This window comes from Trachypithecus francoisi, unplaced genomic scaffold (genome assembly GCF_009764315.1).
Source record: "Trachypithecus francoisi isolate TF-2019V2 unplaced genomic scaffold, Tfra_2.0 Lachesis_group15, whole genome shotgun sequence".
Lineage (NCBI taxonomy): Eukaryota > Metazoa > Chordata > Mammalia > Primates > Cercopithecidae > Trachypithecus > Trachypithecus francoisi.
Window position 1 is genome coordinate 23067913 of NW_022681460.1, and position 12066 is coordinate 23079978.

The 12066-nt window shown below is 33.3% G+C and overlaps 1 protein-coding gene across 1 annotated transcript in view; it reads right to left on the bottom strand.

Annotated features, from left to right (window-relative positions):
• The window catches only part of TRDN (triadin), a 431045-nt gene that overhangs the window by 180626 nt on the left and 238353 nt on the right, over positions 1-12066 (bottom strand). Inside the window, exons 13-14 of the mRNA XM_033234448.1 lie at positions 7641-7694; positions 2687-2716 (exon numbers count right to left, since the gene is read on the bottom strand). Of these exons, the coding sequence (XP_033090339.1) occupies positions 2687-2716; positions 7641-7694 (84 nt within the window). The remainder of the gene's footprint in view (positions 1-2686; positions 2717-7640; positions 7695-12066) is intronic.

Below are 12066 nucleotides of genomic sequence, written 5' to 3' on the forward strand. Positions count from 1 at the left end.
ACCTAAGAAGAACAGTCAATAGCTAATTATAACTTTCCAAACCTAAAAACCTCACTGGAATATACCTCCCAGTAGTTTAAAAAAAAAAAAAAAAATCATTCCTTGCCTGTGGTGTGAGAAAACAGGTACTTATTCATATTTCTCCTGGGTGCTATATTTATCTTGAGTTCTGAATACTACCGGTGCAAGCACAGAATATATATTTGTTTAGAAATGTGCAAACCAAGGAAATATGCTCATCTTCTATAAGGGATAAAAGTTAATTGGACATGGTCCCTTTAGACAAAAGGCTTAAGTCAATTAGAGGAATAGGAAAATAAACACAAGTAACATGAATTACAAGGTGGCAAGAAATAAATAATAGTAGAGAGATATAAATGGGAGATTACACATGCAGGAAAGTGTTTTTAATTGGTAGCATCAGACCGACTTTTTAGAGACAGGAAAACGTATGAATTTTCAGAGAAGGAAAAAGGATAAGCTCTGTTAGGAAAACAGCAAGAACAAAGGCAAGATGCCACATTGTACATGTAAAATAGAGAACGACTTGGTACAGATGAAGATGATAAAGGAAGAAACTGGGTGAGAGTATCAGATAACAGCTCACCATGATGTCCTGGCAACCTTGCACATGTCCGCACAGGCCATGCAGGTAAAGTTTTGAACCACAGTTCATTTAAGTTTTGACAGGATGCCTTGCGATTCTCCCAGAACATAGAAAGAAGGGAGGCTTGTCAAGACCTGCTGTGAGACCACCTCCCACATGGCTCCCTATCTCTCCCAGAAAGATGTCAAGAGGCAGTTTCTCATCACCTCCTGATTCTGCCTAAAGTTGCCTGAAATAGAGCTGCAGACCACAAAATCATTTTGCTGTAGTCTGGATTAGCTCCTCAGCAATGACGTGTTCCCAACTTGTGTTGCATTATCTGGCCCCTTTTGTTTGGGCTTCATCCTTTTTGGTGTGTGGTGCAACAACCTTGAAGAGCTGGAACCTTGAGCTTTGCTATGAAAGTAATACATTGTCTCAATCTCAAAAGGGATCATTGCATCTTTACTGTTGGAATTGTTTAGGCCTTGATCATGACCTTGCTTTGAGGTACGCTTAATAGGCAGTCAGGAAAGATGATTCAGAAAAAGAATTTTAAGAACTTTAATTGCAGGTTAAGTCTTGTAGAGTACATTCAGTAGTCAGTGTAAAGCCACTCAATATTTTAAATAGGTTATGACACGAAAAGTTGAATAGGATCAGTTGAATATTTTGGAATATTTTGGAAAGAGGTAATATTAGAGGCAAATTAATTATCTTGGTCAAAGGTTTTCATTTTCCTCTCAGGACTCCTTTAAAATCTTAACTATTAAAACTCCCAAACAGCCTTTTTTTACATAGCTTCTATTGATGCTTATAATTTTAAAAAATTAAAGCTGAGGAAATTTTTAAAATATGGTATTATTTATGCATTCATTAAAAATAATAAACCTGTTAAATGTTAACATAAATAACATATTTTTATAACCAATACACTTTCCAATACAAAGAAAAAGGTGACATGAGTGACTTTTTTATTGCTTTTGTGAATATTATTAATGTTTGGTTTAATGAGAAAGCAATAGGATTTGCACATCTGCTTGGGCATTTACTGTGTTGTATTATTACCATTATTTAGCCTCTAGAAGTCTCTACTGCAAACTCAAATGAGAACGACAGTGAGAAAGGCAAATGAAAACTTCCTATCACTCACAAAAATAATTTTAACCTTGTAGAACCACTGAAAAGGTCTCAGAGACCCACAGGAGTCCTTGACCACTGGTTTTGGAGATTATTGTTCTGGTTGACATGAAAAGTTAGTAAGACTAGCATGAGATCACAATTGCCAATGTGAGATTGCAAACAAAGAACTGGATCCTGCAAATGAAGATTGGTTGTTCTAATTATTACAGGAAGAATTAAACAAAAGGATCGTTCAGTAAAAGTGAAAATTCTGGAGGACTAAATGTCAGGGGAAAAATTAAAAAAAAAAAAATCGGGGTTGAAGGTTATACCAATATTTCAGTCTTGCTGTCTACAAGGAGTGTTTTATATGTTTTTTAGCTGGTCATGGAATCTGGATCTCTTGAATTTACGTAAGCAGAGCTCATCCCAAGCTCCTCCAATATTGCATATTGATTATGGACAATGTTTCAAAAGGAGAAAAAATGAAAAGAGGTATATAAGCCAGAAAAAATAGAACAAAAAAATCCTAGAGGCAGAGCAATGGGAGAAAAATAAATAAACAAACAAACAAACAAACAGATAAAAAGCTTAAAGCTGTGAAATTGAAATTTGACTACTGTTTTATATACCCCAAAGACTTAGAAGATTTTGATTTGAATCCCAATGAGAATGGGTCTGTATAATACACAGTTCTGAAATTTGATAGAACTGTCAACATAGAAGGAACCCTAGGATTTTGAGAAGTTATGCTTTATTCCTTATATCTTGAGAAAGATTAGATTAAAATTGCTTTCAAAAAGTAGCTCACCCTTCTGTGTGAGGTGAAGTAGAAAAAGTACATTCATGCAAAATGTATGCACATAATAGATACAGTTATCCGAGGGGAATATAGACAGGATAGCAGTCAAACTCCAACTCAGGATATTGCTAAATTGTACTCACAAAAGGCTCAGTGGGATTTTGCATAAAACATACCTTCCTTCTTTTCATCCTTTCTAGCTGCTGCTGAAATAATGAAAATGGCGTTAAGACATATGAAATGACCATTCCTCAGAATACTCCCCAGAATATGAGAATGTATTCCATATATTCACAAATTCAGTGGTCATCTACACACTAATAAACTCATTCAAATCTGTGATAGGAGTGTAACCAGAAAATATTACTTCATATAAAGATTTTTGTAAACTCAGAAATAAGCATTAGCAAAAGAAGAATAAAAATATATGGAGTTACACAGACAAGAAGTCAAATTTATATGTATATGCTTACTGTAAATGCATTTTACATTTTAAATTGTTGTATCTGAGGAAACCACAATCTCTTCTAGAAGGTCATAAAATATAGACTATGAGTGGATTAATCAAAAAAAGTGGAAGTGATATTCAAAAAATTATCTATGCTTAGCTACTGAGGAGTTATATACCAGTCTGCAGTCTACATTTGCATTTATAATAGCGATGTATAAAGTACCCAATTTTAGGAAGGGAAAATAAATATCCTACCCTCCTTTTAGCAAACTTATGCCTTCTTTTACATAGAGAAAAAGGTACAGAACACTTTAATCACCTTTGAATTCTGGCTTCCTCTGTGCTGATATTTGTCTAATGCTGGACCACGAATCTAAATCTGGATCCATGTTGTTGCTTTATTATATTTTATTATTTTATATTTTATTATATTATATATTTTATATTATATTGTATTATATATTATATAGCATATATATCACATAATAATGTATATATAATTATATATAATGTGTAATATGTTATATAATATATATCATATTATATGTATATGATATATGATATATATTATATTATATGATATATAATACATAACATAAGTATATTATATATTATATATTATATAATATATTAATTTATTATTTATTAATATATAATATATTATATATTTTATATTTATGTATTATATATTATACTATTTTATATATGTATAATATATATTATATAGTATATATAATATACATTATGTATATATAATACATATTATATTATATAATATGTATTATATATACATAATGTATATTATATATTATATACTTATATAATAATACACAAAATTCATGGCCTGATGAATTTCAAAGCCATGAGGTTTAATTTCAGTAAGTCTGTGAGTTTGACTCAATAGACTTGTTTGTTGTTGATTCTTTACATTGAAAATAAGAATTTCCTTCAAAAAATTTTATAATTTTCAAAATCATCTGATCATGATTTGGATGGAAGGGTGTGGGGAACTCTTTAAAGAAAGACAAAATAAAACAACACAAAATTACCCCCTTGAAGGAGCTCGGGTCAATGAATTGCTCTGAGCTCTAAACTTCATCAATTTAACCATAAACACATGTGTAAAGGGCAACCTGACAAAGGCCTTGACCAATGACAAAAAAAAGGGCTGAGAATGTGAATACATTTAACAAAACCATAGTTTCTTGTCTATTCTACAGACAAGAAAGCCTCTGAAACTTAAATTCCTTCAAGAATTAGCAAAATCTTGTTAAACTGCAACACATTTTTTGATTTATAAAATAATACATGAAAAACAATCTGCACATATGCATGTAGAGATGCAAGCATGCATGCATGTACACGCATCTTCTTTTTTTCCCATCCTTATATATTTGATAGTTTCAGTCTCCAGTTTACAGTGACAATGGAGATAGTTGAATGAAGCAGTTTGACCTATTCCATCATAACTGACTCTATTTTCTGTTGTTGCCCTGGGTCCCTTGAAGGTGCATGGCTTTTGTTTATCACCAGTTGGAAGGCCATGTTATCTGCCAACCTGGATTCCAGGCCCACAAGCTAATTAAAGCCAGGGTCTCGGAATTCAATTGTTTCCAGAACGGTTTTGTAGCTTGTGTTCCATGTGTCCCACTTCTGGTCCTCAAATACAGCTTGCCTGGTTTTCATCTACTTAACTCTGTTATGGGATTGGATGACTCTTGAATTTACTGAGTAGACATGGTTCTGAATAACTGGGTTTTGGTTTTTGCATTGTAAAAAAACTGGAATGGCTAACATTCTAGTTTTGTTGATGTTGTTCTCTTTCTATACTCTTCCTATAGTATCCGGGAAATTCTTAACATTTGCTTTAGGAATCCAGAAGAAAAAAGCCAGTGGAAATATACTAACACAGAGTGCACATAACTCCATCTTTTAACCTGAGTTTAATTTTTCATGTGTTCACTCTTTGGCATTTTAATATCACTAGGTGTCTACCTCACCATTGCACCTGACTAAAAAATTAATTCCCCATCTCTCTCCTTCCTTTCCAATTTGGGTCTATATCGATTTCTCCCAACAATTTTTTAATATAATACCTATGAACTAGATTGATTTCCCACCTAAATTCTAATTGGCTACAAAAAAATTATTGTCCAATTATTCTCCTTCCGCTCACATTCATCCACTGAAGAGTGAATCATCTTTTCCCTTCAGCTAGTCTCTTCCCTTGAAATCTGTACATAAGCATGTAGAGATGCAACCATGCATGCATACACATGCATCTTTTTTTTTCCCATTCTTGTATGTTTGATAGTTTCAGTTTACAGTTTACAGTGACAATGGAGATAGATGATCTCCTCATTACCCAAGTTCCAAAGCTCAGTATCATTTTTGTTCTTTCCTTTGTTTCTTTTCATATATTCTATCAGACATTAGTTCTTCAAAATGTTAATGACATTTGTGGTCTTTTTCTTGTCATTGCCACCATCCTATTTGAAGTTATTGTCTCATGTCTTAATAGAAACAAAAGCCTTTCCTTATATTTACCTAAATCTGTTAGATCTCCAAATTGGAATTTCCTATAGTAGTGAGATATTTATTTTGTAGCCTCCTCAGTGCCTCAAAAGTTTGGTAAAATAATTTTCCTTAAATTATTTTAAAATTCCAAAGAATATATGCTACATCTTAATAATAGTTATAAATAAATATGAACATATACACATACATATGTATGGAAACCAGATTTTTAATATGTCCTTGGTTGTAAAAGTTAAAAATAAATAAATGAACAGATCTAATCTAGCATTTTACCATGCCACAAAGATCATGATCAATTTTGTCACTTATACTTCAAAAACATCAGTCTACTATAGGATTATTGCCAATTTTGTGTAAGTTTTGTCTCCACGTGAAGTACTTGCAAATATTAATTATTTCTATGCATAATTTAATTATATGCCTATGGCATTAAAATAAACATAGCTAAGAAAGATCTATGGGGGATTTGCAAAGACGTGAAAAATATGCAATTCTGCTTTGGTGTGTCCCTGAATTGGTGTGTCATTTTTATTTTAGTAAATGTATACACAGAATACCTCACTCTGGCCTTGTTCACTGTGCTTCACCAATCTTTTCATCCAATTTCCTTCCAAGGATAATTCTAACAAGACTTTGAAACTCTATGTTACTATTTACTCAAAAATAAACATTTTACTCCAAAACAATAAACTCTGAAGTTGCCTTGTCCAATGTATTTTAAATCTTGAATGGTTAAATGTAGTTTAAAGAGCCCCTAGACTCAAGCTCAAATATGAAGCAAATTTTCGGATATCTCTTAATTTTCTTCCTCATGAACACCTCTAACATGAGGCTGAAGTAACTAACACAAAATTCCTGCCTCAAGTTATAGTTCCATATCTACACTATGGTCCTCAGAAGTCTCAGTCAAACAGAAGGGGCCTAAGGTGATTGTGCTTTTCTATGAGAATGTATATACACTAATAGCAATGATTTCTTAAACTGGTAGTCATTGGCTTGAGGAACTCACCCTGACCTGCGTTTTCATGTATTAAAAAATCAAAGGTAATACTATTTGTCCTGCCTTTCTACCATTCATAATATTTACTATATTTCCTATCAGAACTTTCCTAAAGAAAAACAAGTTTTTCAACACGAAAACTGAAAACTGGTGTCACTGCTTTTAACAATTCTAGCTTGTTTTGCTCACAGACAAACAATGGCATTTAACAAACCCATTGAGTCAAATGGCATTTAACAAACCCATGTTACCAATATTTTGGGGGGTGATTCTGCATGTTGTTGGGTCTGAGATTAAACACAAGAGAAAAATTTTGCTCAGATACAATAAATTCAGTCATACATCATGTAATATGCTAAGGAGTCTGTTATGAGAGACTTCTACCCCCTGAAAATTGTACCACCACCTATGTGTATCTCCTTTATTGCTTGATATTATATAATTAGCATAGAAGAGATGATAAAGATCTTCTCCAGTAAATATTGTATCTTTTATTTTCTAAGTGTGTTCCATAAAGTTTTGCCACATGACAAAAACAGAATACTTGTACCCTTCCCTTATGCTTTCATCAAATTAAGCCTCATGATGTGAGACGAAAGGACTTTTGATATCCTGAAGATATTCATAAATGAGGAAGCTAATTTTCCTAGACGGCTCATAAAAATAGGATAATTATTTTATAGCCATATCTGGAACCCAATTTTTACAGTTTTGATGTTTATGAAGTACTATTAATTTAATAACATTCTGATTTTCTCATGTGACATAAATTACAAGGTATACTGAAAATTATAGAAAAGTGTACGTTATTTTATATCCGTGTCTGTATTTCTTTATGCACATCTATGGCTTATTTTTAAAAATACACATAAAGCTCAAATACTGAAACTTGGAGCCAAGACTAGTTATTGGGTCCTTTGGCATTTCCTCTGCAAATCTGGCATTACTCTCAATCATGTTTGCTAATTACTAAATAAATACTTAAACTGTGTATTTTCATTCAACAATTTTTTTTTTTGCAGTATCCCAGCAGATGGTGCTATTCTGCAATAAACAGTTTTTGCTTTTGTCAATCAAGTGCTATAGATGTTAAAAAAATAAAAAAAAAAAGCCATGATTTTTCAAGTATTTTATTGCTTACCTTGTGCTGCAATTTTTACAGTCCCTTGTTTGGTTTCAGGAGCTTTTCCGGGCTCTTAGAATGAAAAAAAAAAAAAAAACATAAATTACCATGAAGTACAATTTTGGAAAAATATATAAATAAAACAGGGGCAGGGGAGCACAAACACAAACGAGCATAAAAAGTGTTGCCTTTGACACGCAGAATTTTTGTTAAGAAATAAACAGTTATTAGAGGAATTGCTGAGAATTGAGCTTACTGAAAGAAAAACATGACTGAAGCAATTTAAAGCATAAGATAAACATTCCAAAAACTGTTTTGCCTCACTGTTAACTGGCCATGGAATATCACTTTGCATTTGTTGAGCATCCGAATTTGAAAATCTCAGAATTCTATGTAACTTATGTAGGTATTATCAGTCCTTTGAAATCGATGGTACACGTAGAACCAAATAAGATGACTTACTGAAGGTCCCTTAGGGACTAATGTGAGAATAAAGCCTGGAACAACCAATCTCAAGTTCAAGCCTTTGACTCTAAAATGCCCTTCCCTAAACTGCAGTGGCACCAATCACTATTTGTGTGGCCCTGGGCAAAGAATGAGGCGAGAGAATGAGCAAGCTTCATTTTGGATCTTTCTTCCCTCTTGTTCTACAATTTTTACAATTTTTTTTCTCCTTTGTTCAGAATTTTTCCTTTAAAGAAACAGGATTTATCTTAAACAGTTTACATGATAAACATTTAAATATACTTAATCAGAATGGGAAATAATGGGTAAATAAAAATTTCAAAAAATAGTGGCTCACTTCACATTTGGCTTAGTGTGGTTTCTGATTGTCTTTACTGTTTTCAATAATTGAATTATTATTTAATAATGGAAAGTAAGATTGGGTCATTTGTTTTAGATATTCACTTTCATTCATTCATCACATGTTTAGGAATAATTAGGTGTGGACACGAAGTTAGGTGTATATGTAGTAGTTGATTCACATATATGTTCAATCTTTCATTTAATTGTTGTCAAATGTTAGTTATAACTTGTTTAATGTTGATTTGATTTCTAATTCATGCTTTACCTCTTGTTGGTAAAATAATTATTCATTTATATATAACCATGATTATAAAAATGCTAATTTTTATTTGTTGTTATATAAAATACATATTATTTGATCCATAAATAATTCTAATTACTATAGCTATTTCTTCAGACAAAATATTTTTTGCCAAAACTGAATTAAGTCTACCCTTGATATTTTCATAATTCATTTTTTTCTGGAGGAAAACTGCATGCATGCATGCATGCTAGTACCATCTTTGTCAAACCTAGACTAGATGGTCTCAATTAGTAATTATATATGACTGACATTTAATGGACAAGTATTAAATCATTGTTGACCAAAACCAATGGAAGAAAGGAAGAAAATAATATGACCAAAATTTTCAACAAAAGAACACCATTCTGCTCAGATGTTTTACTTCCTGGAGATCTCAAAATATTAGAAAATTATACAGTAGTTTGGAATTAAATGTTAAAGAAAAAGATTTTAAAATATCAGTAGGTAAAGTACTTTAGAATTTGTATAAAGATTTGCAAAACTTTGCAGCCAATCTTCCTTCTGTCTTCTCTTTTTCTTTATATCCTCTTAAATCACTGATCCTAAACAAGCCCATCGCACCTAAGATTATATTAGACCACCGAGGTCTCACACACCTGCAAATTATGTAGTGCTTTTCCTAGGGCCTTATCATTTCTCCCACAGACCGCTGGGTTTCTCCGTCAGCTGCTTTCTCCCTCAGGGGTCAGGTTCAGAAACATGCCCCTGATTGCTGAGCTTTTCCCATTTGAGTGTCCCAACAGGTTTGTCATCTCTCAATGGAATTTACCTCTTTAATAACCTTAGTCTGTCCTGGGTTTGGCTGTGTGCATACTGTGCATATTGATTGGGCGTTGATTTTATTGATTTTAGGAACCCTAAAACGGGTTCCTTACCTATGGGCTCTTCTTTCTACTAAGACTTAGTTCCCTCCCTAAGTCTTCCGTGCACCTCATTGTCCCGTCCCCAACACAGGCCAAAGAAAACAGTCCACAAATGCATACTGATGCATTGAAGATACTGTTTCCAGGTAAAAGTGTATTTTAAAGAGGTCATTCTACAATGTCTACCTGCAAAAGTATGATTTTAATGGAGGAAAATCTCCGGATCGTGACAGTATCATGTTTGGCCCTCATAACTCCATCTATTCCTTCTCTGATTTTAAGCTTTAAAGTTCATTTATGAGGTTGGTGCAAACGCAATTGCAGTTGCACCAACCTCAACTGCATTTGCACCCGTCTAAAATATTAGCTCACAACCTACTACATGATCTACATCTCAATAGAAATTAACAGTTTAAAACCAAATGCCTTTTCAGTAATTCTGCCAGCTTGCATCCAGCCAACAACAATATCATCCTTGAAACTATTGAGGACACACGCAAAGAAGATCAGATTTGACATATGCTCTTGCATAGCATTTCCATTTTCAAAATTGCATGACATTAGGGGAGCAAATCGACCCTGAGTTCATACATGTATGACACAAGAAGGCTGCACCAAATATTGTACTACTGAAAACACATTAATCCAGATAGACAAATTTTCATTATAAGTAATTTTTCTGTCTCCTTTTGATTTCTGCCAACTACAAAAGAAACTACATTTTTGTTAGGGAAAATTCTAAACCTATACAAAAATAAAGAAGACAGGATAGGCCGGGCGCGGTGGCTCAAGCCTGTAATCCCAGCACTTTGGGAGGCCGAGACGGGCGGATCACGAGGTCAGGAGATCGAGACCATCCTGGCTAACACAGTGAAACCCCGTCTCTACTAAAAAAACACAAAAAAACTAGCTGGGCGCGGTGGCGGGCGCCTGTAGTCCCAGCTACTCGGGAGGCTGAGGCAGGAGAATGGCGTGAACCCGGGAGGCGGAGCTTGCAGTGAGCTGAGATCCGGCCACTGCACTCCAGTCTGGGCGACAGAGCGAGACTCCGTCTCAAAAAAAAAAAAAAAAAAAAAAAAAGAAGACAGGATAATGAACCCACTGTTTCCAACACCTACTAAAGTATTTCATCTGTACTGCCTGCACTACACATATTCTAATGAAAATTTCATTATATCAAATCATTTTATCTTGTCATAGTTTTGTTTATAGCTATGATTTTGGAAATAAAGTACAATGATTTAAATAAAAAACAGATGACCATAACAATATTCAACTAAAGATTACAGTAATTCTGAAATTGATAAATAGTATTTTGGACTTTTAAATCAGAGACAGGATGGGCCTAGATTAAAATGTCAGCATAATTCACTTGGGGGTGTTTTCAAAGGAAATTATTAGAGAAGTTAGTATTTGTAGATCCCTGAAACATGTTGTATTTATATAAACAAATTGTCATGAATCAGATGGGCCAAATGTTTCAATGTCTTCTGATTCCATAGACATGGAACAATCTGATTTACAAATCTGAAAAGATATCATTAGTCTGCAAACATTTTGTTAAAGAGCCAATTTTTTGCACAGAGATTTAAATATTAGTTTAATACGATTAACTTTTCATTTCTAGGACACTGTTTATATTTTTACTTCATTTAATGTAAAGTGCAAATCCAATACATTTTCAAAAATAGGTTTCATATAACTTTAGTGGCAAATGGACTGCTACATTGTCAGCTGCCAGAATTGGTCTTTGGCTAATGGACAGCAGATAAAGAATAATAATATTGTTGAAAATCCTATTCACATCTTACATGTTTTTGAGCATTCTCCCATCTCTGAAAAAAATCAATGTATTTATTATGTTTTAATTTTAGAATAAGTTGGTAGAGATCAATTATTACTTCACAAGAGACAATAAGCAGTGTTATTCAAATACCTGAATAACATGTAAGTCCCTTACTTATAGTAACAACAAAATAAGTAAGAAAGGTCCTCCCAGCTGCAGTGAAGTGACTGGACATTAGAGAGAGGAACTGACAGGGGCAGGAGAATGAGTAGCAGCAGATGGTAAAGCAGGTAGTGGGCTCCTACCACACAGACTTTGTCCTTGTTATTGACAATACCCAACCCACTGACCTCCACACTACAGATTTCCATTTCAACATGAAATAATACAATTATTTACTTGTATAACTTCCCTTCCTACTACCCTATAAATTCCCTGAGATTACTGATTGATTGTCACTTATTCAACTTTATAACTCCAGAGTCAACAAACTGCTGGAAAAATTGCCTCTAGGAAACATGTAAGAAATGGCACAGAATATCTAAGTATAAAAATGAAAACAAAGATCCAATTGACTGCTTTGAAATGGAACATTAAGTTCGGGAATCTATTTCACTTTTAAGATGATGCAAAATCTCTTTTTCTCTTTGATCACTGATATGTGTTATTCAGAAAGTGTATTAA